This window comes from Halteromyces radiatus, assembly GCF_025201355.1.
Source record: "Halteromyces radiatus strain CBS 162.75 chromosome Unknown BX664scaffold_1, whole genome shotgun sequence".
NCBI classification, from domain to species: Eukaryota; Fungi; Mucoromycota; class Mucoromycetes; order Mucorales; family Cunninghamellaceae; genus Halteromyces; species Halteromyces radiatus.
Genome location: NW_026251687.1, coordinates 69,977 through 97,087, shown reverse-complemented (window position 1 = coordinate 97,087; position 27,111 = coordinate 69,977). Strand labels below are relative to the sequence as shown.

Sequence of the window (27,111 nt, the reverse complement as noted above, 5' to 3'; positions counted from 1 at the left end):
AAAAGTGGGGAAAAAGAGAAAGAAAGAAAGAGAGTGAGAAAAAAGAGTCAAGATTGTGAAAAGACAAAAAGAGAAAAAAAAAGTGATTTGTTCGGGACTAGAAATCCATGGTTTAAGGTTCAAAAAAAGTATGGTCATACAAAAAGTTTATTTTCGATTTCTAAAAGGTTGAAGTAATAGTTTCACACTTGATTTTTCCACACAATAATTCTAATTTCAGTAACTAACTAAACATAAAAAAAAAAAAAATACTAATTCAAATCATCTATACCAGTGGGTAATGTGGAGGTTTCTTGTTTCATTTCAATCATTGCGTCTGATATCTTGTTTACCATATCCGCTACTTCAGGAGCTAATTCCCGGTTTTCATCTTTTGCCATATAACTTTTGAAGGCATTTTGAATTTTATTAAAAGCTCCAGCTATTTCAATAGGTGTATGATCAGCATAATCAGATATCTTGTCATGAAAACTATACAGAAAAAAAAAAAACAGGTTAATTATACTAACTAAAATTCCTAACTCCTATTTTTTTAAAAAGAAAGCCCCATTTTGTTTCATTCATTCATTCATTCATTTTTTTTTTTTTTTTTTTTTTTACTTACGCTCCGCAATCAAAGTCCCACGTGGTTCGCCATTTTGCTTTCTCACATAATGTTTTAGTCCAAGGTTCACCATATGTCAATGGAACAAAACATCTATAAACGTAAATCACCACTAATAACCATCCACAAGCAGCCATCAATCGTTTGCGTTGAATCAATCGTATTGTCAAAAGATCAAATCCAACTGAAAATGTTAAAATTGAAAAATACAATGCAGGCATATAATGATGTAGAAATAATTGTCTTCCCATCAAAAAGAAAGGAAAGTAATGGAAAAACCAACCAATCACAAAGAATCCTGCTGAATTTTCATAAAATTGTCGCAACCCTATAGTGAAATAAAATTAAATCAAAAAATCTGGATCTTATCTTCATCTTTCCTTTTTCTTTTGTACCTCTAAAGTCAGTTTTGAATCCTCTTTTATCCAATAATAAAATAATCAATTTCAACACAATATAACTAATCACAGCTCCAGTTGATGCCCAATAAACAAATGGATTTCCAAGTAGATAGATATGTTTGAAGTTCTTGCCCCAAAAGTTAATACCTCGTCGAAGGAATGGCCAGTCCTAATGAAATTAAAATTCGTTTGGTTAATAATCTTTTTTTCATTATCCGATGTTACACATTGGATGATCCTTCACTCCTTTTTTTAATTTCCAATTCTTGCTATATTTTCTGTAACCATTTTATATAAACTCACCTGAGGGCGTGAATCGAAAGGATGAGACTGAACCAATCCTTTATTGGTTTCCCACATCACTTTGTTCAATTCCAAAAACTTGCCAATAAATCCAGGTGTTCGATAGCTAACCCTTTTTGTGTCAGGTGGTACTGTAAAAAAAAAAAAAAGTCAGTACATCTTCATTATCCTTCCCAGATATACTCACAAAGTTGATTTGTATTAGATTCAATATACCAAACAGATTTTGGAATCTTGCCATTCTTGATACATGTTACTTCTTGTTGACCCCAACCCCAATCAGGCAATTTTACATTATGAGAGAACAAAGCACATCTTTCCATAACATGGATTAACCGGAATCTTGTATGGATTGTACGAAGTCGTTCTTTGGAAATTGGATCCTTCTTATCATGACCTATAATTTCTACTCGCCAGAGATCATTTGCATCACCATCAAAATCAGGGAACCCATATACACTATAATTTACATGAAAATGATATCAATCACAAAGAAATTCATATATATATATATATATCCGGTCATTATTACCTAACTTCATTATGATAATCAACATCTGTCATTGGTGGTCGATGATTATGACTATGAAGTCGCTTGGCAGAATCATTATGTTTCAATCGAATAATATCACCATTCTTGACATATTCAACACCTTCTACTTGTTCAGAGTTTTGTTTGTGAATCACCCACCAATTATTATCATCTCGATGAGGGTATAAAGTAACCTGTTGCTCTATGTATATTTTTTTTAAAAAAAAAAAAAGATCATTAGTATATAAGGTATATCTCTATTTTTCTGTTTCATTTACGTTTGCTTCCAGAAGGATAATCATGAGGATGAGAATGTAAATAACCACCATGAGTTGCTTCATGACGAATATAAACTTTTGAACCATAGGCGACATCTATAGACCAAAAAAACAAGGCAAGTTGAATTCGTATTGTCATATATATATATATATATTCTTACCAATGGGAGAATCTTCCATTGTTCGTCCATCCAATGTTTGTTGAAATTCAGGGGACATAAATCCATCACCTTCACCAGTATTTGGCAATGACACAAAATGAATACCAAACATTAACATGTAGATAGTAATTGGGATGATAATCAAACAAAGAGCACGAGCACCAAAATGACGAAGGAATCGATGCTATGGAGAAAAAAAAAAAAAAAAAAAAAAGAGAAAAAAAATTAGATTTTGAAGGTTTGATACGAAAGAATCATAATTTACCATAGGAACACGGGTATCACCCCAAATCTGCCATAGACTATTCACTGTAGAGACACCAATAGTAGCAATTGTAAATAATCCCACCCATTTACAACTAACAGTAAGACCTAATCCCAATCCTGTCATAGCCAACCAAGTCCACCACCAAAATTGAAATGGCCTATCATCAACATGGTCAATATGATAAAATATGGATAACGGTTAGATATTCATGCATTGTTCACTTTCTTTTTTTTTTCTCATTATTATTATTATTATTATTATTATTATTACCTTTGATCTTGATTATGAAAATTGACCCACATCAGAGTAGTAGCAGCGGTAAAGAATAATAACGGAGGATCCAAAAGAATAAGTCGATTGTTGGCAATTAATCCATTTTCTAATGAAATATTTGATTAGTAGTTTATATACATATTTATGTGATTCTTACCATAGCACACCATCAATGAGGCAACTACAGCAGCAGAGATTGAATGACCACATCCACGCATAGTCCAATAAGCAATAGGAACTACCAACACTCCATTCAAAGCACAAAATACACGCATGGTGATATAAGGGACACCAGCTTCTATATATTCACTACAGGATAATAAATAATCGTTAAGTATGATCATTGATTGTGATATATTGATCCTACTTACTCTCCAATTTGTTTAAAGCCGAAACTACCATCAAAACCAGCTAGTTTTGCCACCAGAGCAATCATCATTTTAGCCAACTAAAAAGGGAAATATAGGTTAATTTAGAGGTTCTGTCCAAACACATATATAATCGATAAAAAAAAAAAAAACTTACAGGAGGATGAACATCCATAAAGAATCGTGTCTTGATATATTTACTTGCAAATCCACCGAAGTGTACTTCATCAAACCTTAATATAAAGAATAAACAATCAAAGGAAAGAAATCAAATGTCAGTATTGATTTTTTTTTTTTTTTGAGGCCAACAATAGGGCATATATATATATATATATATATAGAACACCCTTTGGTCTCTTTTTTTTTCTTTGCTTACACTACAGAACTTGGTTCCCAAATATGCCAACAACGAATATATAGAGCCCAGATGAAAAGTGCAATGGATATTCGCCAATCGCGTTTTCTTGAATATTGTTTAGCTTGTACTTTTTGTTGTTCAGCCTTGTATAATTTGTCATGAGGTAAAAACATCGAGTCGTCATCATAATCATATTGTTGGCCATTCCATTTTTTTTGTCGTCGACGATGCGTATCAGATCGGCCTGCCGTGGCTGAGGCAAAAGACGAATAAGGAGAAGAAGTATCCGATGCTGGTATGGAGAGAATGTGGTCCGTATAAGGAGGAGGAGGAAGTGAGGGCGAATGCGAATTAATTGAAGAAGTCGAACTCATATGTTGTATGGATGGACTTGGAATAGAGGCAGGTGGTGAACTAGCAGCTACAGATGATGGACTTTCATATGGAAGGTCCTTTTTCACAGTAGGTTTGGCATACCTACTTGTCATTGTAGTTGTTTAATAATAAATGATATTATAGAAAATATATGATATATATATATATAAGAAAAAGGGAATGAAAATAAAAAAAAGAAAAAAAGAAAAAAGAGTTGGTACCAAAATAAGTAAGAGTCAATAAAAAGGAAGAAAAAAAATAGAAAGAGAAATAAATTATGGATTCACAAGGCACTGACCAAAAAAAAAACATAGAATATTTGGCCCCCAGCAATGCCAAGGCTAATCAAAGATGTCAAGCTGTCCTGTCAAGCCATATGACATCTAATATCATTGGCTTTCCATATAGAATTCTTTATTGCTGTTTTAAATATGCTACAATAAATAATCAATATATTCTTCTATATCTTTGTCATTTCACTGATAATAACTTATCGCTGCATACTTAAAACCATGTTTTCCCCTTTTGATACATAGAAAAAAAAAAATCGCTGGCTTTCAATTTTTTTTTTTTTTTTTTTTCCATTCGTTCGCTTGAGTTCCCATTTTTGTTGTTTTTTCTTATTTCATTCATTTTGCTAGATCAGTCCAATATTCAATATTATGGATAAGAAAACCACTTCATCAGCGATTGATGTCAAAGATGTCGAAAATAGCACAACTTTTGGATCTCGACTATTAGAAAGTGAAGACTCTGTATTTAATCACAATGCTTGGTAAGAAAAAAAAAAAAAAAAAGAGGTTATTGTTAGTTTCCATAGCTACCAAAAACCAATCTCAAAAACTGGGAAAACTTTATACTCAAGATCGTCAGATTACATTATATATATTGTCATAGGGATCATGTTGAATGGGATAAAGAACAAGAAGAATACGCTCAAGGACAAATCCAAAAACACTTGAATAGCCCTGTACCTGAAGAAGAACAAGGTAAGTAACCATTCTATTTCTTTAACTGTTTTATATTTATTTATTTATTTATTTTTAACTAGAGAAATATTATGCAAATCCTGCTGAATATTGGAATACATTTTATACCAAGAATGAAAATAGATTTTTTAAGGATCGTCATTGGTTGAAATTAGAGTTTCCAGAACTCTTCGAAGCTGCTACTGCTGAGGTAAATTAATATATTGATCTTATGATGATCATTCATAATGACGAAACTGATTTCCTTTCTTTTTTTTTTTTTTTTTTTTTTTTTGTATTGGGGAAATGTTTATTTTTTTTTTCTTTCTTTCAATATATAGGCAGGCAAGAAACGGGTATTCGAAGTAGGATGTGGCGCTGGCAACACCATGTTTCCATTATTGGAGCAGAGTCAAAATCCTGATCTGTTTGTCTATGCGGCGGATTTTTCATCAACAGCAGTGCAGGTGGTGCAAAGCAATCCTGATTACGATACATCACGATCCAAGGCTTTTGTTTGGGATTTGGCTAGTGAAGATTTACCAGAAACAATTGAAGAAGGATCTTTGGATATCATTGTGATGATTTTTGTATTTTCAGCTCTGGCACCGGAACAATGGAAACAAGCTATCAACAATATCCATCGTATGCTCAAACCTGGTGGATTAGTTTTATTCCGTGATTATGGACGGCATGATTTGGCTCAATTACGATTCAAAGAAAAGCGATTGTTGAAAGAAAACTTCTATATTAGAGGTGATGGTACTCGTGTTTACTTTTTTACTCCTCAAGAATTAGATACCTTATTCTCTCAACCTCAACTAGATGGTCAATCTCCTTTATTTAAAACTGAACAAAATGCTGTGGATCGTCGATTATTAGTCAATCGAAGTAGAAAACTCAAGATGTATCGGGTTTGGCTTCAAGGCAAATTTAGAAAGTTATAGATAAACTTAGTTATATTGTTTATTTTATATATATATATACATAGATGTTCCAGAATAAAGTTTATTATACATATTGATGATGTTATAGTTGAATAATGAGAATGGGAATGTTCTAGATTACAAATCATCGTTATACTGACAGGGCAATATTTTAAAAAAAAAAAAAAAAAAAAAAAAAAAAAAAAAAAAAAACTTAGTGTCATTATGTTTCCTTTTAGGGGCCAGGTGGAGGGGGAGCTATTGAGCATATTACAGTTTTGAGAAGGTAACCCCTCTGTTGGTTGATGAATTGAAATGAACCAATGTCAGATTTATCCGAACATGAAGCATGACAACAGTATGCTCGATGTTCTTTATTTTTCATCCAATCATATCTCATTTGGCTAATCAGAATAGGAAGGGTACCAATCATGATGCATGTAGCTTTTTTTTTTTTTTTTTTAAAAAAAAAAAAAAGGGATTCATGTACCCATGTTAAAAGAAGCTAATGTTGTCATCTTTCTTTTATGATTTATAACATAGATAGTTAACGATATGAAGGACAAGTATAAAAGAAAGATCATTCTTGTTTGTTTTTCTTTCTTCCTATAATTATTCATTATCTTAAGAAAACAACAGCTGTTTTGGTGATTTGCAAGGGTCACATGTTCATTGTTTTGATAAAGGAAAGGGGTAAATGACATAGCCCATCATGCCATTGAACATTATGACAGAAAATCGGAACCGACACTAACGTGATTGACAATAATAATAATAAAAGGACAGGTGACTTACATAATCCCAACTGATATCCGAATCAAAAAGAACAAAAAAAAAAAAACATTGTGATCATCATAGGGTCAGTCCACTGTTTCTTTTTTTTTTTTCTTTATTGTGGTTTTAGTATAGATTTTCGTATCACATCAATAACAACAATAATAATAATAAAAATATGATATATTCTACAACTGTTTTGTACTGATGATTCTAATGATTGTTCTATAGAGAGTTTCATCTTAGATACTTGTAGCTGGGATCAATTGTTGGCGCTCTTCATCATATGCATCCAAATAGATATCATATCTTTCGCGATATAGTACGTAATGCTGAACAATGAATATCAAGTCAAAGGCAATCGCAACAAATCCAAGTCCACTATCATCCAATATATTAAAAAAAAGAATTAGCTCAAAAGATATATTGATAGGATATGCAAATAAAAACTACTTACAATTTGACAGGATCCTATATATATATATATATATATATATATATAAAGTAGACAGAATTTATAATGATGTGTAAAAATAAATAAAAAATAAGTCTAACATTATCATTTCTCTTCCTTTTTTTTTTTTTTTTTTTTTTTTTTTTGTAACTTACACCAGTGATACCAGACCAGTCACCAGAGATGGCAGCATCCAAAACCAATTGAGCTACAGAGAGTATACCACCATTCAAATCCTTTTTTAAATAAATAAAAAAGATATTATCATCTGGTTAAATCATCCCACCCGAATTGATCATCAGGTCCTTTTTTTTTATTATTATTAAATCTTACCAACAATATATTGTAAATGCTCCATCCCACTGTTGATCTTCTTGAATAATTTAACCATACCTAAGGAAAGTATATATATATATTAGAAAATTATTTGTTTTTGCTTTGTTTTGATTTACCTGAGGAAGATATTTGATGAAAGTAATAAAAAGCTTGATATAACTTAAATAGTAAAGTACATCAATCCAGAGTATAGAGTTCAACAGGGCACACCCAACAGCCACCAAAGAAGAGACCAAGAATGCTAGTAACAGGTAACTTGCAGTAATGGATAACTTTTGATTTGACTGGATAATAGAAAGTTTTTTAGATTACTTTCATTTAAAAGTTAAAAAACAACTTACTTTGTATATAAAAGTTTGAGCTAAAGTGATGGAGGATATTAAAAGAGCATGAACAGCAAATAATACATCGTTTGCCCTAACAAGATTATCACTATTTTGATGCCGTCGTCGATCTAATATATAAAAAAAAAGAGTTATTTGAATCATGATGTCGACCTGACCAGTGAATAAAAACTACTTACATTCATCCTGAATTTCATCACTAAAGAAAAAGGCCAAATTGAAGACCTTTTTTTTTTTGAAATATTAGTAAATATATAAAAATTTGTTAAGTAATAATCTTACCGAATAACATATAAAACCAAAGAGATTGTAGTACAAAAAGTCTAAAGAAAGACCTTGTACACTTATTAAAGAACAATAAGAAAAAAAAAATACATGAGTTTAATAGTCAATGTGAATTGTCTTTTTTACCTTTTTCTTCTAAAGTTCAATATAGCTTGAGGATAAAAACTAGCAGACCAAGATAAAAAATAACCCTATATAGAATAGGTCAAAACTATTTAGTAAGGGCCCTGTTTTGACGCATAGTTTTGCATATATATATAATATATAATATATAAAAACGATCACTTACCCAACCTATAATGTTCGAAATAACAGGCCAGGTATTTCCGGAATATATTGTTAAAGAATTCATATTCTATATATTACAATCAAGTTGGATATATTATACAAAGGAAAAGATAAAAAAAAAAAAAAAAAAGAAAGGAAAGAATAACTAAAAAAAGGCAATGGGGGAAAAAAAAGGCGCAGAAAGCTGACAAATTAAAGTCAGTTAAGATGATGAAATGAAAAGACAATTTTCGCCATTCATTTCATTCTCCGTAAGACTTCTTCTGTTGTCTTTCTTTTTCTTTTATTAGAATGGAACAACCTTTTAATCTATTAGAAACCATTCTTTTTACTCCAAAAGAAGGTATAATATAATACAAAAAAAGAAAAAAAAAGTATTATTCATTATAATTATTTTTTTTTTAAATAGGGTTTTACTTGTTAGATTTACATTTGAAACGACTTATACAATCAGCAAAAGAACTTGACTTTGTTAAACCCAATAAACAACACATATCTAATTTATTATTATCAAATATACCTTCTAATGGTCCACAACGTGTACGTTCTTACACACACACACACACACATATATATATATATATATATATATATATATATATTATTTAATAACCTTTTTCTTTTTTCTATTGTCTCTTGTAATAGGTACGATTACTCTATGATAAACAAGGTCATACTACTTTGGAACATACACCACTATCATGGGAAAGTGTCAATAAGACAGTGGATAGTTTGAAAATGCTAGAGGATACAAAAATTTTGAATGAATTACCAACACTCAAGGTAACTTTGGATATACAACCTACAGATACAAACATCCATCAACAATTCATTCGAAATAAGACGACAGAACGATCAATATATACAGCGGCTCGAGAAAGAGTACATGTAGGTTCGAATGATATATTTGATGTGATATTATGGAATATAGACAAGCAAATTACCGAAACAAGTATTGCAAACATTGCTGTGGGTACAAAGATGAAGGACCAGCATGGGTATGCATGGAAAACACCAATATTAGATTGTGGTAAAAAAGATAAATTAGATGGGAAGAATACATGATGATGATTGGCTACCCTTTTTTTTTCTTTATAGGTTTGTTATCTGGGGTTTTCAGGCAACATTTATTAGATCAAGATGAAATGGTAGAGGGAAAGATAACAATTGATGATCTTATCAAGGCACAACAGGTAAACAATCTTCCCCCCCCTTTTTTTTTAACTATCATTATTTATTATATAATTTTTTTATTTTATTTTTATTTTTATTTTTATCTTGCCCCTATCCCATCTCCTATATATATAACTTACATCTTTTATTTTATTATTATTAGAATAATGATATTATTGTATGTTTTAATTCTGTAAGAAAGATATATAGAGTATATTTAGAATAGTAATATGATAAATATATATATAATTATTCTTCAATAAAGATTTTGGTCTTATCTAATTTTTTTTTTTTTTTTGGAATGATGGTTATGCATGAAAAGTTGATTACATATAGTATAAAAAAAAAAAAAAAAAGAGGAGAAGGAAGAGTGGGGGGATGACCCGCTTTATTTTATATAGACAGTTGTGTGGAACCCCCTGGTATTTCTTTTTTTGATTTTTTTTTAACCTCGGAACAGGCGGTATAGGTATCCGTTCTGATAAAAAGTCAAATGATATTTTGTCTTTGACCAAGTATTTTTTTTTCACTCCTTACTGTATATTATAGTGAATAATATGAATTTATTTTATAAAAGTTGGTATACCATGAAAAAAAAAAAAGAATGGGAAAAGGCTGCATTAACTTTTTTCATGGGCCAAGCAGAATAAACCAATGAGAATGAAGCTTCCCCCCTAATTTTTACGAGATGATATATAAGTCGGACTTTTACCCTTTTTTTTCCCTCTTTCTCTCTTTTTTTTTCTTTTTTTACCCCAACTTTTTCTTTCTTTCTTTTTCTTTTTTTTTTTTATCTTTTTCTATTACTTATTTTCTTTATACTCTATTATTTTTATTATATAACTTTTTTATTTACAATATATTATACTATATGAACTCGTCATTATGTCGAACTCAGTTTTATCTTGTCGAACCCTCATGTCTCAACAAACTCAGCAAACAGTAGTGTTACCTATAACCACTTCTCCTAACAATAAAAGAGTCAAGGTCACTTTAGCTTGTGTTGTTTGTCGTAAAAAAAAAGTAAAATGTGATGGTATTCAACCTACATGCTCTAGGTGTAATCTCATGGGTTTTTCTTGTCATTATTCTGATCCTCCCAAGAAACGTGGTCCTCCTAAAGGTCAAGTAGAAATTATTGAAAGTCGTGCTCATCGAATTGAATCTTTACGGGTGGCTGGTACTGGTATTTCTCAGAATAATAATAATAACACTGAGCATGATCACAAGATATCTCCCTCAGGTAAAACAAAAAAAAAAAAAAAGAAAAATCGTACAACCTTTTTTTATTTTTATTAATATATTTTGTTTTTGGTGTTTTTAGTATCTCCTCTTGTGATGATGGATATGGTTAGTGAGAATAATGATTTATCTGGTTCTCTTGACAACAAGGATGAAAATATCAACAAAAAATTATTTTCATTGGAAAATAATACAATTTTACATCTTATATCTGGTGCTGTGGATGCTATTCAATCAAACAATAAATGGTCTCTTACTCATCAAGACTCGCCTGTACGTTATTCGTATTCTTTTATTATTATTTATTGATTTATTTTGATGAATTCAGTCCACTGATAAGTTCCATTTCTTTTGATATCTCTCTAGGGCAGCCACTACCTCAAGAACGATTTTTTTATGAAAGATGACCCAATGGTCAATCAATATCAAAAATGGGCTACTTGTTATTTTGGTTATTTCAATATATTTTTCCCAGTCTTGTCTCAACCTCATTTTATGCGTCAACTCTCTGAACAAACAGTTGATCCCTTATTACTTTATGCTGTTTGTGCTATTGGTGCAAAATATTCTGAAAATGATCAAGAAACAAGTACTTTTTATTATGAACGTTGCCAGTGCATTTTGAATATGTCTCGTGATCCTATTACACTGTCCACTGTGCAGGTAAAAAAAAAAAAAAAAAAAAAAAGATTGTTCCAAATCAAGAAATTTAATTAAAATAACCCTTGTTTGTTTATTAACATCATCATCATCATCTTTTTATTATTATTATTATTATTATTATTATTATTATTATTGTTGGTACTTAGGCATTGGTGATATTATGTTGGTATTCCTATCTATTGGGCAATATGCAAACTTGCTGTGACTTACGCCACCGTCTACTTCAATCTGCTAATGACCTTCAACTCTGCCGAGACCCCGGATCATCATTGGGCATTGTAGATATCGAAATGCGTCGGCGTGCGTTCTGGGTCATTTTTGTTACCGATCAATGGCTTTCTTGTTGTACTGGTGAAAGACTTTGGGTGATACAAGATGGATGGACATGTCAATGGCCCCAATTAGAAGATAGTCAACTTATGGTGATCGATAGTAAGATTTGGAAACTATCAACTACTCATCATCATTGTACCGATAACAATCACGATCAAATTTATCAACAAAATGGTCATCATCAGAATCAACAACCGACGACAGACTCTTCTTCTTCTTCTTCTTCTTCTTCTTGCTTTATGCCGGATCTCTCTGCCGAATACGCTCTACAAATCACTGCTTTCTCCGAAATGATCAAACTAGCTTGCATTGTTGGTGATATGCATAGTCTTTATTCATCGTCAACATCTTCATCATTTTCCTCAACAACGCGCGATTGCCATCAGCCGATCATTGTTTCCCGTCTTACTGATTGGTTACTTCGACTTCCTCCTTATCTGGAATATGACAAACCAAAAGATGATTCTCCACCATCTCCTATTGCTCGGATGTATCACATGCTCTATTACACGGTCCAGATTATGCTTCATCAACCATTTGTACAACAACAGCAACAAGAACAAGGTGCAACAGCATCGTCAATATCATTATCATTATCATCTTTATCATCTACAGCATCTTCAATATCTTCAGCAAGCTTCTCATCCAACCTCGACAATGTATCCAAAATACCTAACAGTAGCCATGTAAATATGGCGCAGACAATATGTACTAATGCAGCAAATACAATCATTCATATCGCAGAGCAAATGATCAAGCACAAGCAGCAAACGTATTTACACAACACATTCATGTCATCCTTGACCTTGGCAGCATCTATACATTTGGACACTGCTTTGAATCTGGATCGAAAACACCAAGTGTCATCACTTCTCAATCTCGACAAAAGCTTCTTTATGCTGAAGAGCTGTAATAGTAGTATTTTGGCATCCTCTGATCTTGGGAAACTATTGGACCGATTTTTATTGGATCATTACGGTATTCGTTTGAATGATAAGAAACAACAAATTCAACAACAAGGATCGCCACGTCGGTTCACTTCCAACATGAAAAGAACAATGGATGATGATTCAACAAACGATGGATCTACTAGTTATGAAGACGAAACGACAGATGCTCAACGAAAACGGCGCGTTCAAAGGAAAAATAGAAATACACCACGTCTTTTGGCAAAAGCAGCGACTACTTCAACCGATACGACACCTTTAAGCTCCCCATCAGCGCTTTTGTCTTCACCTTCTTCTTTATCAACTTCACCTATCATGACATGGGATAGTAATGATAAAGATGATTTATTGGATACACGATTACACAGTTTACTGAATACAAACAATCATTCATCTTATTCAACAACAACAACAGACGACACGAGTTATACTAATCATCAACAGTCTCCACCAACATCGCTATCACATCATCATGGTCTAGATCCAACATGGCTAGATGAAACAAGCTCTATTCTCGATTTATTCCCCGAATCTTCATCGACCACCTTGATGACGCCTCCAACGACATTATCATCCCCATCATCACAATACTTTGCAAGTTGGCCATTATCACCACCATGTTCATTATCTATACAATCACAACAATCGTATATCATGACACCATCAAGTACTGAAACGCTCCATTCACCTTCTTCTTCGATCTCACCAACACAATCACCTACATTATCATCCGATTCCAATAATATGGACGTAACAACTCAGTTATCATCATCATCATCATCCTTTCACATCATGCCTGGTGCTGATGGCGACAACAACAATAAAGACTACTTCCAACCACCTTCTTCGGATTCTCTTTTTTATTATTCTCCTTCTGATTCGATAAATGCCATGGATATCTATGCATCAATCTCAAACTCAACATTCATTCCTTCTTTTGGTTACTCATAGTCGATTTCTTGTGTACATTCCTTTTTTTTTTATTTTATTATTTGACTAGTTTACCTCCATTCTTTCCTTCTTGCGCCTTATGACATCTTTGTTTATTTATTTACTTCTTTATTTGACATCTATGACGTAGTGATTTATGAATTCTTCCATTTGGTTTCTTTTTTTCTGGTTTATGTATAGTTATATATTTTCTCTTCATGCATCTTCATCCTTACTCCATCATGATCTCCTTTTTTTTTCTTTTTTGGGCCCTAGTCATGATTCAAACCATGGCTTTTTTTTTTATTCTCATATCACTTTTTTTTTTTTATGTTTTTTTCTTTCTTTCTTCTAGTTATATATATATATATATATTATATAAAATACCCTTCTCTTATTTATTTGATCTCCTCTTTTTTTATTTTTTTTTTATTTTTTTTTCTCACTCAATGCATTCTAATAAACAGATACATCTTTTTTTTTTATTTGATTTTCCTTTCTTTTCTTGGTTTATGGACTTGATTGATTTATTCCGATGGATAATGGGATGATATGTGATGTCTTTGATGATATGATGTTAAGATATGATATGTGATGATGTCAAGACATGTTTGAATGTAATAGACAAAAATGTAAAAGAAAAAAACATGGCGTATTAGTTTATTATAGAAAAAAAAATAGATAAGAAATGAACATTATAATAATAATAAAAAAAAGTAAATTAAAAAAAAAAAAAAAACTATCTTAGTAAATGATTCAATTGTTGTTGTTCTCTTCTCCTCAATTCCTTTTCATCATCCTTTTTCTTTTTTCCAGATCCACATGGACGACCTCTCTTTTTCCGCTCAGCATCCACACAACTTTCGGCCTTATTGAGTCGTACACATCTAGAACAGGGTCGTTGGACATCACAAGCTACATGGGATTGTTTGCAAGCCACACATGCCTTTCTCACATAGATCTGAGGTCGAGAATCTGTATCAGTTGTATATGTTGTGGGTGATGATGAGATAGGATGAGCATAATGATTACTATGATGGCGCATATGTTGTTGTTGGGCCCATAACTGTTGTTGTTGTTGTTGCATAAGGAAAAATTGTTGTTGTTCATCCAATGTTTGACCATAAAATTGCTCCAAATGATGGAATTGTGTGGCTTCCATCTCATCCAATGTATGATTATTATAAAATGAAGGATGGTTGGGCACGTAATCATCCAAAGAGGATGAATACATTGATGGATCAGAGCCATTTCCATATTGTGGAGCATATGGATGATGATGATTTATTTGCTGTTGTTGTTGTTGTTGTTTTTGTTGTTGTTGATGATAGTAGTAACTAATAGGTGCTGATGATGATGATGATGATGTTGATGATGAAGATGGCATTTGCATATGATCTTCCTGTTGATAAAGATGAGGATTGTTAGACATAGATGTCACAGGAGCAGAAGTAGCCACGTACATAGGATGTTGTTGTGGTGAAGATATAGAAAGGGATGAATTGGAATAGGTCATTTGAAGTGATGGCACAGTGGAAGAGGATGATGATGGCATGATTCGTTGTTGTTGTTGTTGTTGTTGTTGTTGTTGTTGTTGTTGATAATAAAGTTGTTCATTACTACTACTTGTATCAGATCCAATGGGTTGTTCATCTTGATGATGTATTTGAGAATCCAAAGAAGCGTGTGTTTGCATTAAATTCAAATAATCTGCATGATTAAATTCAACTAGACCAGGTTCACATTTGGTAAACACATTGGGATCTAACATCAATTGATAATCTAATTCTGTCAATGGATGATTGGTCATTGTATGTTCCGAAGGATGTTGTGATTCGTACATTGATCGATATTGATGATGATAAAAATAATAATAATAATGATGATGATGAGTGACTTTAAGAAATAGAGAAAAAGAAAGAGATGTCACGAGAAAAAAAAAGAAAGAGAGAGAGAGAGAAAAAAAAAGATAAAACCAGGAAATCGAAAATGAATTGAAAGGTTGAATACATACACAAATAAAATTTAAAGTACTATTACAACAGGTTTGCTACTTTTGGATTTTTTCCTAAATCAATCAAATGCTACCCCACTTTTGAACGCAACAAATCGGAAAAACCCTTCTTCTCATCATCATTCGCCATTTGTGTCTAATGAATGATTTGTTACTATCTTTTTTTTTTTGGGTTTGTTTGTTTCTATCCAAATACTATAAAACACCAGATGCTTGGTCCTTTCTATTTACGTGACGACTGAACGTTGTTTGTATCATTTACCAGATATAGTTAATGATATTTTCATGCCTTTGACTCTTTATAATAGCAGGTTTATAGACATATTGATGTTTTCAAGAAAGAAAGAAAGTATTATATAGAATCATTGTAATCAAAAAAAAAAAAAAAAAGAGAGAGAGAGAGAGAGAGAGAACAGGAAAAGGAATCATGTTCCTGGATTAGGTAGTAATAAGAGTGAAGTTTAAGCTTTAATCATTTTCATGCTCAGCCCGATCCTCCGGTTTTTTTTTTCTTTTTCATTCAAAAGGGAAATTTTCCAATTTCTGCACTTTTTTTCTTTCTTCTTCTTCTTTTCTTCTTGGTATTTCTCATTATATCATTCCCTCATGTCCTTCTCCTCTTTTTTCTATCTTCCTCTACTACCGTTCATTTTCTTATTATTATTATCATTAATTTCAATATATGACAAGTTGATATTAGCTGACCAGACAGTCGTTACCACTTCATTTATTCAAACTCTATCTTTGAAAAGATTATACCACTATCATTCCAATTCTCTTCATCGATACCGACGTCGACCTTCAAAAGTACTGCAACAAAATATCAACGACACTTTTTATACAATGAAACAAACCTTGGACTATTATTCAAAACCCTCGAAAGAATCATTGAACTACTTTTTACAACGTCGTATCTCTCGGTGGCAGGTTGTTCCTTCAACTCATATAACAATGGAATCTACTTGGGGATTTGTACCTGACGTGACCGATCATGCTACAGTACTTTCCATGGCAAAAATGTCTTATGATGCTTATTCGGTAGTAGGTGGGTCAGACTGGTATGACTTGGATAACCAATGGGTAGTGGTAAGAATTTCTTTTTTTTTTAAGATATTCAACATATATAAAAAAAAAAACTGCTTACTCTGCCAAGAATTATTTCTATTTATTTATTTTGTTTATTTTTTATTCGTTAGAATGATACCTTTGGATGGAATGAAGATGGATTGAAGGGTCACGTCTTTGGAAATACGGATAATTCTTTGATGGTGATCGTTATCAAGGGAACAACGGCTGGTTTATTTACGAATGATCCTACTGGTGAAAAAGATAAACTGAATGTAAGTAATCAATGAAAAAAAAATTTTTTTGTTTCTCATTTTTAAATCAGGACTGGATTGATTTCTTTTTTTAACTTCATATAGGATAATATGCTCTTCTCTTGCTGTTGTGCAAGAATTAGTCGTTTATGGACTCCTGTTTGTGATTGTTACCAAGGAAATGAATATCGTTGTGAAAATTCTTGTATTGAAAAAGCCATTTTGAATGAAGAATTATATTATGATCATGCTCTAGTAAGTGGATGACAGTAAATATATATATATATATATATATATATCTCATCCCTTTTTTTTTTTTTTTTTTTTTTGAAATATATACACATAGGCAGTGTACAGAGATATTAGTGATCAATATCCGGAAGCTACTATATTTATGACAGGTCATTCTCTTGGTGGTGCTTTGGCTGCATTAGTGGGTCAAACATATGGAGTTCCTGCTGTATCATTTGAATCTCCTGGAGATCGTTTAGCTGCAAGACGATTACATTTACCTCAAGCTCCTGGTTCTCGTACACCTATTTTTCATTTTGGTCATACTGCTGATCCTATATTTATTGGTTTATGTACCGGTATTTCAAGTTCTTGTTGGTAAGAGAAGGAAAATTAGGAATTTTTGTTGGTGTTTTACTTTATTTTTTTTATATATATATAGGTATGGTGGGTTTGCAATGGAAACACGATGTCATACAGGAAAGGTAAAAAAAAAAAAACAGATAAGATATTAACTGTTATACTAACAATTTTTTTTTTATTCTAAATGAAAGGCATGTGTTTGGGATACAGTTAATGAACATGGATGGAAAGTAGATATTAGATCTCACAGGATTGGTGATGTCATTGAAAAAATTCTGAACAAACCTGAAGAATTTCCATTACCAAGATGTCTTCCTGAACGAGACTGTGTCGATTGTGGTTTATGGGACTTTATTGATGATCGTGATTCTCCTGGGATATATAGAAATAAATCTAGTAATAGTTGTAACATATAGTGTGTATTTATATAGATATTTAGTTTTACTTTATAGTGTAGTTTTAATTTGTTTTTGTTTTGTTAATTAGCAATAAATAAAAAAAACCACTCCTCCAATATAGTAATTTGTTAGTAAATCAGGTTTATATATATGTCATTTACGTTTCCTGCAGTGGACAGTGGTGTAACACCAATTTGGGTGATATTCAATTTCACTTCCGCTTGTTCATTCTTTTCTTTTTATTTTTTTCATTTTTTAATTATTTTTTTTTTCTCTCACTTTTCTTTGTCTCCTTTTTCTTTGAATAAAAAAATCTTATATTGCTTGAATGGACAATAAACCAACTCCTTCTCAATCAACTGAACATTCACAAGATAGTGAAAAAGAACACGATAACCATGAATTTGATCTTCACGAATATGATTTGGACGTAGTTGACTCAGTTCTCAATAATCCTCACCAAAACGAGTATTATGATCACTTTGGTTTTAAGATTGAAGTCAAGACTGATGATGAAGACTCTGAAGATACAAGCGACGACGAAGATACAAACGACGACGATAACGAAAATAGTAAAAATACACAACAACAACAACAACAGCGCCGTTATTCCAACCCAACGTCTCTCAATCCAAAATCCACTTCTTCTACTTCTTCGTCTTCTTCAGTAGCAGCAAGTGACGAAGATGAATACTCTATCGATACCGCTTTGACCACTCCTACAACGCATAAACCTCAACGAATATCTACGTCTTCTATGGAATCACATTCTAAACTCAACAATGGTTTCAATCAAGGTTCATCTTTTACAACAACACATATCGACACCGATAAATGGGATTCAAAATATTGTCAAGATACCACAGATCATAGTTCAATACCTCGAACAAGCCAAAACAGCAACTTTTCTCAGTCAAGCATGGGTCAGTTTACACAACATTATCCAAATACCACAACAACCTCTCGAACCAAACATACTGCACCTTCTATTATATCTACTACACCAGTTCAACGTCCTTCACAAGCATTCCGAGAACGACAAAGCAAACGTATGTCAGAACTCAACTATACCATGTCTCCTATTCGTTCTATTCCAAATGTAAGCTCACCACCAAGAACTTCCACTACCTCAAAACGACTTTCTTCAGCTTCAACAGTCACTGTAGGTACAACTAGTAACAGTTATTATGGAATGCTCAAAGCGAAATTTAAACGGTCTTCCCAGGAATCAGACGACAATGAACGTGAAACACCAAATCAAATAAAACTTTTACAAGATACTTTGAAATTACTAGAACAGGAACGGAAAGCTCAACCTGGAGAATACGACTGGGGTAAGAAAAAAAAGGAATGAATGATAATAATAATAATAATAATAATAAATTATTCACTGAACTTTTTATCTATGGTAATGATTATAGATTTCTGGAAGGAAATGGTTTTGGATGTCGACAAAGTAATCACAACACAAGGATTGGCACTCAGACATCATTTATCAATGGGAATACCAGATAGATTACGTGGATCGCTTTGGCAATTGTTAGCAAAATCAAGAAATCAACCTGGTGATATGGAAGCTGTCTTTGGAGAACTATTGAAACGAACAAGTCCTCATGAAAAACTAATTCATCATGATTTGGATACTTCATTTCCTATGGCCAAGTTTTTCCCTTTTCCAACAGAGATGGTGGACACAAGCAACGAGCATTCACAACAATATCAATCATTGTTTAATGTATTGAAGGCATATAGTCTTTTTGATCAAGACATTGGCTATTCTCAAAGTTTATCTTTTATTGTGGCAGTATTACTCAAGCAGGTAATAATGAAATTAAGTGACACAACTCTTTGATTTACTCTTTTTTTTTTTTTTTTTTTTTTTTTTTTTTGTATAGATACCTAATGAATTATCTGTATTTTGTTTATTGATTCAATTGATGGGACCTTTTGGTATACGAGGATACTTGACAGAATCTATGGATACATTGCAATTACATCTTTATCAATTTGACCATTTGCTACAATTGGTTTTACCTGAACTTTATCGACACATAGACGCATTAGGAATTAGACCAGAAATGTATGCTTCTCGATGGTTTGCTACTTGTTTTGCTTATGATTGTTCTCCTTCTTTGGTGGTACGTGTATTGGATATCATTCTCGTGGAAGGTGCTTATGTTATGCAACGTTTTATTTTGGCTCTTTTGAAGAAAAATCAATCAGTCATCATGGATCTTGGTTTTGAAGCTTTAATGAAGTTTTTCCAAGTAGATATATTTGAAGTTTACAAGGTAAAAAAAAAAAAAATAAATAAGATATTGATTTTATTCATGCACATTTAACAATACCTTTTTTTTTTTTTTTAAAAAAAAAAATAGGGTCGACGAAATGAATTTGTAGTAGATATGTATCAAATAGAAATCTCACCAAAACTTTATACACGACTTGCAAAACAATATAATAATGAAATAGCAAGAAAAATCAAACGAAGAACAGAGGATGATGAAATACGACTGGCGAACGAACAATTAACAGCACATATCCATGCACTTCAAGAAAAATATCGAGTATTAGAAATGGAACATCAAGAAATGACACGACAGGCAGTGGAAACGAAGATGGCCATGGCAAAAATGGATGCAGATAATGAACAATTAACACATCAATTAAAACAACTCAAGGCTCAATTTGAACATTCAGAACGACAAAAGGAAATGGAACATCAAGCTCGACTGGAAGATATTTACAAAAGTAATGCTCAATTGATCAAACACAATGCCTCCTTGCAGGACCAAATTGCAGATATGGAAAGTGTATTGATTGGACTGAAAATGAATTTTGCTGAAAGGGAAAGTGAATATGAAGTGATTCGTCGACAATTGTTGGATGCTCAGAAATCGTAATACTTTTATACATTAGTTTATTCTCTCTCTTTTTTTTTTTTTGTTACCTTTTATTAGAATTTCCCTTTTTTTATATATATTTACATTCTTTTCTTCTCATACCCTATCTCTAACATATCACCTATTGTCAAATATATATATATATATATATATTAATAAACATATCTTATTATTATTATTATTATTTTTTGTTTGATTCTATGATCATGCTCTTCTATATGGAGTACATACAATTGTTTAGTTTAAACTCCGGAATGGACTTTTTGGACTCACTCCATTGTATCTATTTTATTTTCTCCTTTCCTTTTTACCTTTTCTTTTTCCTTTTCTTTTTCTTTTCTTTTCTTTTCTTTTTTTTTTTTTTTTAGAGGCCATGACTGATAATATCTTGACCAAACATGCCCAACTCAATGCAGGCAAGTTAAAAATTGATGATCTATAAATTGAATATTATTTTTTTTTTTTTTTAAAAAAAAAAAAAGGTGTTGAGACCAAATGATATAGATGGAAACTATTATTCTATTTATTGAACTAACCATTAACCATTCATCTATTTCATAATAGGTGTCATGCCAGCATCTGCCGAAGAACTTGCACAAAAACATCAAACTCTTTTTCAGGAATATTCTCGGTAAAGTCTTCTTATTTGGATCCTCCCTTTCACCTGCATACTGATATCTCCTTTTTTTTTTAACATAAAAGACTCAAGGCTCAGCATACAGTACTCAAAAGGGCTGTCAAAAAGGTACAAGATTCATTGTGCTTATTTGTCATCAATAACCTGATTAAAACAACAACAACAACTTTGCTTTTATATTGAATAGGAAAGAACTGAAAACGCCTCTTTACAAGGAGATGCCAAGGAAAAGGAAAAGGAATTACGAAAGGTAAATGTATTCTTATTCTAGTGTTTTTTTTAAAGAAATAAAAAAACTTATTCCACGTCCCCCCCTTTTGTATATATGTATATATTAGTTACAAGGACAATTAGATCTTTTGGCATTTCACAATGAACGACTTTCAAAACGAATAGAAGCTGTACAAGAACTTGATACCGTAAGTAGGACGAAAGAAAAATCACTATATATTATCTTCTCTCTTTTGACTCATATATTTCCTTTTAACTGTTTTATCGACTGCTTAGAAAGGATCACACTTTTCATTATTAGGTGGTGCCATCAAGAAAGAACTAGAAAAAAGTACTCAGGCTTTAGAGGCTGCCAATTTGGACCTTGCGAAGAAAATCGAAGAAAACGGTAAGAAATCAAAACATAAGGATTGGCACTCATCATTTGCATAATAATTGTCAACATTTTTCTATATAGAGGAACTACGATCCGAATTATCCGACATCCATCATATTTATACTGACAATCTCAATAGACTTTGCGCTCAAATCGACAATCTACAGAAACGAATTGAAGAATTACAAGATGAACGCGCTTTATTGCAGTCTGAAACATCTAGTCAATCATCCTCGTTGGTTAAGGAAAGGGCAAACTTGGAAAGTGAAATCGTACGCTTGCAAGAAGAATTATCAACGTAAGTATATTTGTTACTGATCTCTGAGAATGGGTTAAAAAGGTAAGATATCTCATATATTCTTTTTTTTTTTTTTTTTTTTTTTATGTGATCGATTATAGGAAAACAAAGTTATTGGATGAGTATCAACAACAAGATAATCAAGAAGACAAGAACTTGGAATATGAACAGACTATTACAGACTTGAGGACACAGCTCGCAGATCTCTCATCAAGCACGAATGATCAAATCGAAAAACTGGAAATAAGAATCAAAGATTTGCAAGACACCATAACACAACTTAAATCTAGTCAAGCCGATAAAGAATCAGCAGCAGAACAACGCATTAAACAATTGGAACATGATATCGAGGCAGCTGAATCTACTGCCAATCAGCTTAGAACACAACACACTGATCAATCGACGTCTACAGAACAACAAATTCAGAAACTGGAGAACGAAATAAAAGATTTACAACAAGCGAATTCTCTTTTGAAGCAAGCAAACACTGATTTGGAATTTCAAAAGAATGCTCTTGTTAAGGATAATGCTACATTACGGATAGATACTTCAGCTACAGTGGAGAAACTTACTGGAGAAGTGCAACAAAAGGAACAAGTTTTGAATACGATGGAAGAAAAAATTGCCCATTTGGAAACTCAATTGGAAGAACAGGTAATAAAAAAAAAAAGGAAAAAAAAAGGTATTATGATGATGATGATTACCATATTTAATTATTAATATTATTATTTATTAGCAACAACAATTATCGGATCTTCGTGTACAAGTGGTGTCTTACGAAAAATCTCTTGAAGAACAACAGCAATTAAAAGAAAAAGCGAATGATCGTATCAACCAACGACAAAGTGATATCCACAACAATATCGTTGAAGAAGATGAGGAAGAAGAAGAAGAAGAAGAAGACGATGATCAACCATTTGTTTACCCAGTACCAAAAGACATAGGAGCAGCAGAAAAAGATGGTACTCAATCCAACAATAATGATGAACGTTCTGTTGATCCAACAAGCAACATTAGCGACGAATCCAAACAACAAGCGTCTCAGATTGGCATATCTTCCAATGAAGATAACAATGGTGACCGTGATGACAACAATGACAACAATTATGTGAGTTCAAATCAAGGGATAAATGAATTACTATTATCCATTTTTATTTTTTTTCTTATTGCTGATTATTATTATTATTTCTTAGGATGAATCAAAAGTAGCGGCTATGATCCAAGAACGGGAGGACAAGATGAAGCAATATTATGAATCAAAGTTGAATCAATTAACTGAAAAGGTAAAAAAAAAAAAAATTAAAAGTATTTGGATGAACTTGATAGATTTTTGTTTTTTTTTTTTTTTATTTTATTTAGTTGCAAACTGCCGATAGCAAAGCATGTCGATTTGCAAACCTTGTGGAATCTTTGAAAGATAAACTGACCAAACAAGATGAAGAAAAACGATCATTACACAATGAAATCCAAAGATTGAAAGATGAAGTTATCAAAGGAAAGGTACGATAGATGATATATAAGTTACTTTATTCATTCAATCATTCTCCTATTTTAGGAATCACTGTCTACTACCGAATCCAAATACCAAGAACAGCTGGACATGCTTACCGAATATACCACCTCTCTACAGATGGAAGTTGCCAAAGCACAATCAACCCCTGTGTGATAGATCGATTACTATTTTAGTATATCATTTTCTCTTCTTTTGTATTTTTCATAACATCATTGACCTTATCTATTTTATTATTGTTATTATTGGAGAAATTAATAAATACAGTGTTTTCAAAGTTTTTTGTCGGGTCACAAGAAAATGCTGATGTTATAAAATAAAAAATCGTACTTTCCCAAAATGGATGTCGCATTACCACTTTTTCAGATATCGCTCCAGAGATGTGGGTAGAGTATGTCATTGATTGATGATTGATGATTGATGACTGATTGTTAGCTGATTCTTTTCAACAGGACATATTTGGAAAAAAAAGAACTATATTTTTTATATTGTATCATATAAGACAGGGATATACTAATGTAATATTCATATCTTGTGATGTTGATGTGAATTTGCATAATAGTTCCTTTCTTTTTTTTTAAAAAAAAAAAAATCATTTACTGGGGTCTTCTTTGTTTATTTTCATTAACTGAGACATTCGATCGATCGATGACAAATGTAAATTTGCATAATAGTTCTTTTATTTTTTTTTTCTGAGATATTTTTGCCAGGTTTATTTTATTCCTTGATCAAGTGAGAGATATAAAAAAGTGATATTTTATTTTATTTTATTTTTTTTTCTGTTTCTTTTTTCTCTTTTTTTTTTTTTTCTTTTTCTTTTTGAAATCTCTCTTGGTGTTCAAAGTGAATATCTAACTGTAACAGCAACATATAAAAATATGTTATCGCCTCTTCGGAGGACGCATTTAATGCTTTTCTACAGGTAATTTGAAATAAATATAAAAAAATGGATATGTTGACTAAATAATATTTTATTTTCTGTTATTCAAAATACTCAATGGAACTACTATCACTCCTTTTCTTTATGTTCTTTATCTTCTTATATTCTCTATTTGATTATGCGACAACTCTCTCTTTTCTACACCGTCATTTATTTTCTATCCTTACGATATTTTATTTCCTATTTTTGCGACATCTTCTTCTTTGAATTCCGTCATTTTTTATTGAATAAAGTGTATCGGCTGTCACTATTATATACTTTACATTTATTTACATTTGTCTACATATGCTATCACTCTGAGATAAATCATGGGATATTTTTTGTTTAGATTCTGAATAATAAAAAAAAAAAAATCTGCAACTTCCTTTTACTTTTGGATCTGGAGTTTCAATGACTTATTTCCCAAGATAACCGTTCTCTTTTTTTTTATCATTATTCTCGTCGATAAGCCAGTTCATGAATGTAAAAAAAAAAAAAAAAAAAAAAAAAGTACCTTTATCTTGACCGCAGCATCCAAAAGAAAGGTAATACAAAACCAGCTTTATTGACAAAAAAAAAAAAAAGATATAAAACAGAGATATGACACACTAAAGTAAGCTAAACTAACAAAAATATAGACAAATAAAGACTAAGTTGCCTTTGCAAAACCAACTTGATTCGTTCCAAGATCATAAACACTGTAGTATTTTCGAAGGAAGACATCACCCACTATTATGAAAAAAAAAAATTAATCACATGGTTATCTTTTTTTTTTATTATTATATATCTATTTACCAATCCAAAGAGGACCAGCAGGGCTAGGGATATCCATTCTATGAGAAAAAAAAAAAAAAAGAATCAATCATTTGATCTTAATTTATCATTTTTTTTTTTTACCCCATGAAACCAGAGATACATTGATTTTGAACTTGTAAGATATAATCAGTACCATCCAAACAAAAGTCCTTTCCACCAAACACAAAGCAGAATTCCGGCAAATCAGGGATTTTATCACAATCAATCGTATATTGACCAGCCCAATTCTTCTCGGCCCCAAGTTCGCTGTTGATCAACTCGGCTAGGGTATTAGGCGCAATCAAAAGAGAAGAGCCAGTATCGATAGCAGCACCAATAGGATCGAGATCAACGTAATCACCATTGAACTTTATGTTTTGCAATTCAATTTCCCAGTAGCCTCGACGGGTGACAGGTACCCAAGTGATGTCGCCTTGATAATGAGCAGGATCCATACCACCAAACACCAATTCACCACCATCGTCTTCACCGCCATTGTTGTTGAGCCAAAAGGAGAAGACAGGACTATCCAACAAATCACGATGCACCATGTTGAAAAACGGAGGTACGACATGTTGTACAGCAATGGTATCATACCCCAATCCCAAAATACCATCAAATCGTGCCATAGCAAACGTGAAACCTGGTTCCTTGGTCGATTCTGCAAATCCTTGATGAGGTAAAGCAATACCACCCACACGGACCGTATCTTGACTGATAAACCCTTCAAGAGAGCCTGACCCATATTGAATAGAGAATTCTGTCCCATTTTCCACAAAGCTGTTCGAACTGCTAGAATCGTATCGTTTATGTAAGAAACAAGCAATAGAAGTACAATGTTTGGAAGGCACCCAGAGATTGGATGATCCTGTATCAAATACCACTGTAAATGGTTGAGGTGGTGTGCCAATTTCAATGGTACCATAGTACTATAATTAGATATATATATAAAAAAAAAAAAAAGAAAAAAAGAAAAAAAACGTGAGAACAATACTTCCCCCATAAAGCTAAGTGAATAATAAAAATATAAAAAAAAATTTTTGTTCCTCTTTTTTTTTTTTTTTTTATATAATTTTCTTACCTGAGCATTCATATAGTTTGACAATGGAACACCATGATTAACATTACCTTGACAATGCATCTTGTAAGCATCCATCATGTTAGTTTGAGGCAATCGACTACCAAAATACTTTTGACTCAAGTATTCACTTGTATGAGCATAACGCTGCATTTTTTCAAAAGGAGTTTCATCTGCTTTTTTGATAGGAATCCTAACAACAAAAAATATATCAAACGAATGCGGAGATAAGTGTTTCATATGAGTTTTACCTTGTAAAAGCAGCTTCTATAGTAATAAATGTAGCCACTATTGTCGTTAAACTAAAAAGTTTCATGTTTGTTAAAAAAAAAAAAAAAAAAGAATAAAAGAGAAAAAAAAAAAGAAAAAAAAGAAAAAAAAGAAAAAAAATGATGAAAATTAGTTCATTTTATATATAAAATAAGAATGTCAGTTGACCAAAATAAATCGGGAAC

At 31.9% G+C, this 27,111-nt stretch overlaps 11 protein-coding genes across 11 annotated transcripts; 7 read left to right on the top strand and 4 right to left on the bottom strand.

Annotated features, from left to right (window-relative positions):
* Positions 1–33: 33 nt before the first annotated feature.
* BX664DRAFT_318818 (Dolichyl-phosphate-mannose-protein mannosyltransferase-domain-containing protein) lies at positions 34–4,167 on the bottom strand. Its single transcript, XM_051542827.1, has 14 exons — positions 3,565–4,167; positions 3,346–3,421; positions 3,192–3,268; positions 2,978–3,129; positions 2,818–2,926; positions 2,545–2,704; positions 2,280–2,463; positions 2,119–2,214; positions 1,841–2,042; positions 1,496–1,767; positions 1,309–1,439; positions 1,000–1,174; positions 605–932; positions 34–471 (listed from the first exon to the last, which is right to left on the bottom strand). Exons 1-14 carry the CDS (start codon positions 4,032–4,034, stop codon positions 252–254), a joined length of 2,652 nt encoding a protein of 883 aa, XP_051404063.1. The 5' UTR covers positions 4,035–4,167; the 3' UTR covers positions 34–251.
* Positions 4,168–4,524: 357 nt separating this feature from the next.
* On the top strand, positions 4,525–5,914 carry BX664DRAFT_318816 (S-adenosyl-L-methionine-dependent methyltransferase). The gene is made up of 4 exons (XM_051542826.1): positions 4,525–4,696; positions 4,819–4,910; positions 4,973–5,100; positions 5,231–5,914. The coding sequence occupies exons 1-4, from the start codon at positions 4,584–4,586 to the stop codon at positions 5,834–5,836; spliced, it is 939 nt and encodes a 312-aa protein (XP_051404062.1). The 5' UTR covers positions 4,525–4,583; the 3' UTR covers positions 5,837–5,914.
* A 778-nt stretch (positions 5,915–6,692) lies between these two features.
* Positions 6,693–8,417, bottom strand: BX664DRAFT_318814 (PQ-loop-domain-containing protein). The gene is made up of 10 exons (XM_051542825.1): positions 8,298–8,417; positions 8,135–8,199; positions 8,006–8,066; positions 7,903–7,948; positions 7,721–7,833; positions 7,496–7,663; positions 7,377–7,436; positions 7,199–7,279; positions 7,047–7,060; positions 6,693–6,970 (listed from the first exon to the last, which is right to left on the bottom strand). The coding sequence occupies exons 1-10, from the start codon at positions 8,358–8,360 to the stop codon at positions 6,832–6,834; spliced, it is 810 nt and encodes a 269-aa protein (XP_051404061.1). The 5' UTR covers positions 8,361–8,417; the 3' UTR covers positions 6,693–6,831.
* Positions 8,418–8,553: 136 nt separating this feature from the next.
* On the top strand, positions 8,554–9,756 carry BX664DRAFT_287991 (aminotransferase). The gene is made up of 5 exons (XM_051541778.1): positions 8,554–8,639; positions 8,706–8,836; positions 8,942–9,326; positions 9,395–9,489; positions 9,633–9,756. The coding sequence occupies exons 1-5, from the start codon at positions 8,588–8,590 to the stop codon at positions 9,693–9,695; spliced, it is 726 nt and encodes a 241-aa protein (XP_051404060.1). The 5' UTR covers positions 8,554–8,587; the 3' UTR covers positions 9,696–9,756.
* A 1,366-nt stretch (positions 9,757–11,122) lies between these two features.
* On the top strand, positions 11,123–11,688 carry BX664DRAFT_253682 (transcription factor domain-containing protein; the record flags this gene model as incomplete). The annotated part of the gene is made up of 2 exons (XM_051540321.1): positions 11,123–11,374; positions 11,521–11,688. Coding segments are annotated over 2 exons (420 nt in total), but the record flags the coding sequence as incomplete, so codon positions are not given.
* A 2,450-nt stretch (positions 11,689–14,138) lies between these two features.
* BX664DRAFT_367445 (uncharacterized protein) lies at positions 14,139–15,427 on the bottom strand (the record flags this gene model as incomplete). Its single annotated transcript, XM_051548571.1, has 1 exon — positions 14,139–15,427. The coding sequence occupies one exon, from the start codon at positions 15,425–15,427 to the stop codon at positions 14,324–14,326; it is 1,104 nt and encodes a 367-aa protein (XP_051404058.1). The 3' UTR covers positions 14,139–14,323.
* Positions 15,428–16,107: 680 nt separating this feature from the next.
* Positions 16,108–18,023, top strand: BX664DRAFT_318805 (alpha/beta-hydrolase). The gene is made up of 6 exons (XM_051542824.1): positions 16,108–16,684; positions 16,795–16,938; positions 17,023–17,172; positions 17,264–17,526; positions 17,591–17,633; positions 17,703–18,023. The coding sequence occupies exons 1-6, from the start codon at positions 16,205–16,207 to the stop codon at positions 17,925–17,927; spliced, it is 1,305 nt and encodes a 434-aa protein (XP_051404057.1). The 5' UTR covers positions 16,108–16,204; the 3' UTR covers positions 17,928–18,023.
* Positions 18,024–18,177: 154 nt separating this feature from the next.
* On the top strand, positions 18,178–20,935 carry BX664DRAFT_318801 (rab-GTPase-TBC domain-containing protein). The gene is made up of 5 exons (XM_051542823.1): positions 18,178–19,071; positions 19,135–19,243; positions 19,331–19,728; positions 19,805–20,200; positions 20,288–20,935. The coding sequence occupies exons 1-5, from the start codon at positions 18,238–18,240 to the stop codon at positions 20,810–20,812; spliced, it is 2,262 nt and encodes a 753-aa protein (XP_051404056.1). The 5' UTR covers positions 18,178–18,237; the 3' UTR covers positions 20,813–20,935.
* Positions 20,936–21,169: 234 nt separating this feature from the next.
* BX664DRAFT_318797 (uncharacterized protein) lies at positions 21,170–24,198 on the top strand. The gene is made up of 12 exons (XM_051542822.1): positions 21,170–21,228; positions 21,377–21,443; positions 21,515–21,557; positions 21,637–21,699; positions 21,788–21,868; positions 21,957–22,068; positions 22,138–22,354; positions 22,456–23,008; positions 23,091–23,462; positions 23,548–23,637; positions 23,714–23,854; positions 23,910–24,198. Exons 1-12 carry the CDS (start codon positions 21,186–21,188, stop codon positions 24,018–24,020), a joined length of 1,893 nt encoding a protein of 630 aa, XP_051404055.1. The 5' UTR covers positions 21,170–21,185; the 3' UTR covers positions 24,021–24,198.
* A 663-nt stretch (positions 24,199–24,861) lies between these two features.
* On the top strand, positions 24,862–25,011 carry BX664DRAFT_318795 (uncharacterized protein; the record flags this gene model as incomplete). The annotated part of the gene is made up of 1 exon (XM_051542821.1): positions 24,862–25,011. One exon carries the CDS (start codon positions 24,862–24,864, stop codon positions 25,009–25,011), a length of 150 nt encoding a protein of 49 aa, XP_051404054.1.
* A 285-nt stretch (positions 25,012–25,296) lies between these two features.
* Positions 25,297–26,993, bottom strand: BX664DRAFT_318792 (endopeptidase). Its single transcript, XM_051542820.1, has 5 exons — positions 26,908–26,993; positions 26,660–26,849; positions 25,681–26,507; positions 25,579–25,616; positions 25,297–25,512 (listed from the first exon to the last, which is right to left on the bottom strand). The coding sequence occupies exons 1-5, from the start codon at positions 26,970–26,972 to the stop codon at positions 25,433–25,435; spliced, it is 1,200 nt and encodes a 399-aa protein (XP_051404053.1). The 5' UTR covers positions 26,973–26,993; the 3' UTR covers positions 25,297–25,432.
* Between the last annotated feature and the right edge of the window lie 118 nt (positions 26,994–27,111).

Excerpts from the sequence above, each read along its gene's own strand:
- BX664DRAFT_318814 (XM_051542825.1), bottom strand. The coding sequence starts at position 8,360 with ATGAATTCTTTAACAATATATTCCGGAAATACCTGGCCTGTTATTTCG. Across the intron at positions 7,949-8,005 it reads TTGGTTTTATATGTTATTCG|GTCTTCAATTTGGCCTTTTT; the intron begins GTAAGATTATTA and ends AAAAAAAAAAAG. Across the intron at positions 7,834-7,902 it reads TGATGAAATTCAGGATGAAT|ATCGACGACGGCATCAAAAT; the intron begins GTAAGTAGTTTT and ends TTTATATATTAG.
- BX664DRAFT_318792 (XM_051542820.1), bottom strand. The coding sequence starts at position 26,972 with ATGAAACTTTTTAGTTTAACGACAATAGTGGCTACATTTATTACTATA. Across the intron at positions 25,617-25,680 it reads TGTATCTCTGGTTTCATGGG|AATGGATATCCCTAGCCCTG; the intron begins GTAAAAAAAAAA and ends TTTTTCTCATAG. Across the intron at positions 25,513-25,578 it reads TGCTGGTCCTCTTTGGATTG|TGGGTGATGTCTTCCTTCGA; the intron begins GTAAATAGATAT and ends TTTTCATAATAG.
- BX664DRAFT_318816 (XM_051542826.1), top strand. The coding sequence starts at position 4,584 with ATGGATAAGAAAACCACTTCATCAGCGATTGATGTCAAAGATGTCGAA. Across the intron at positions 4,697-4,818 it reads GTATTTAATCACAATGCTTG|GGATCATGTTGAATGGGATA; the intron begins GTAAGAAAAAAA and ends ATATTGTCATAG. Across the intron at positions 4,911-4,972 it reads TGTACCTGAAGAAGAACAAG|AGAAATATTATGCAAATCCT; the intron begins GTAAGTAACCAT and ends ATTTTTAACTAG.
- BX664DRAFT_287991 (XM_051541778.1), top strand. The coding sequence starts at position 8,588 with ATGGAACAACCTTTTAATCTATTAGAAACCATTCTTTTTACTCCAAAA. Across the intron at positions 8,640-8,705 it reads TCTTTTTACTCCAAAAGAAG|GGTTTTACTTGTTAGATTTA; the intron begins GTATAATATAAT and ends TTTTTTAAATAG. Across the intron at positions 9,327-9,394 it reads AACACCAATATTAGATTGTG|GTTTGTTATCTGGGGTTTTC; the intron begins GTAAAAAAGATA and ends TTTTCTTTATAG.
- BX664DRAFT_318818 (XM_051542827.1), bottom strand. The coding sequence starts at position 4,034 with ATGACAAGTAGGTATGCCAAACCTACTGTGAAAAAGGACCTTCCATAT. Across the intron at positions 2,464-2,544 it reads GTGATACCCGTGTTCCTATG|CATCGATTCCTTCGTCATTT; the intron begins GTAAATTATGAT and ends TTTTCTCCATAG. Across the intron at positions 1,440-1,495 it reads ATCTAATACAAATCAACTTT|TACCACCTGACACAAAAAGG; the intron begins GTGAGTATATCT and ends TTTTTTTTACAG.
- BX664DRAFT_318805 (XM_051542824.1), top strand. The coding sequence starts at position 16,205 with ATGTCCTTCTCCTCTTTTTTCTATCTTCCTCTACTACCGTTCATTTTC. Across the intron at positions 16,939-17,022 it reads GTGAAAAAGATAAACTGAAT|GATAATATGCTCTTCTCTTG; the intron begins GTAAGTAATCAA and ends AACTTCATATAG. Across the intron at positions 17,634-17,702 it reads CACGATGTCATACAGGAAAG|GCATGTGTTTGGGATACAGT; the intron begins GTAAAAAAAAAA and ends TCTAAATGAAAG.
- BX664DRAFT_318801 (XM_051542823.1), top strand. The coding sequence starts at position 18,238 with ATGGACAATAAACCAACTCCTTCTCAATCAACTGAACATTCACAAGAT. Across the intron at positions 19,072-19,134 it reads CTTCAGCTTCAACAGTCACT|GAATCAGACGACAATGAACG; the intron begins GTAGGTACAACT and ends CGGTCTTCCCAG. Across the intron at positions 19,244-19,330 it reads ACCTGGAGAATACGACTGGG|ATTTCTGGAAGGAAATGGTT; the intron begins GTAAGAAAAAAA and ends TAATGATTATAG.
- BX664DRAFT_318797 (XM_051542822.1), top strand. The coding sequence starts at position 21,186 with ATGACTGATAATATCTTGACCAAACATGCCCAACTCAATGCAG. Across the intron at positions 22,069-22,137 it reads GAAGAAAATCGAAGAAAACG|AGGAACTACGATCCGAATTA; the intron begins GTAAGAAATCAA and ends TTTTCTATATAG. Across the intron at positions 22,355-22,455 it reads TTGCAAGAAGAATTATCAAC|GAAAACAAAGTTATTGGATG; the intron begins GTAAGTATATTT and ends GATCGATTATAG.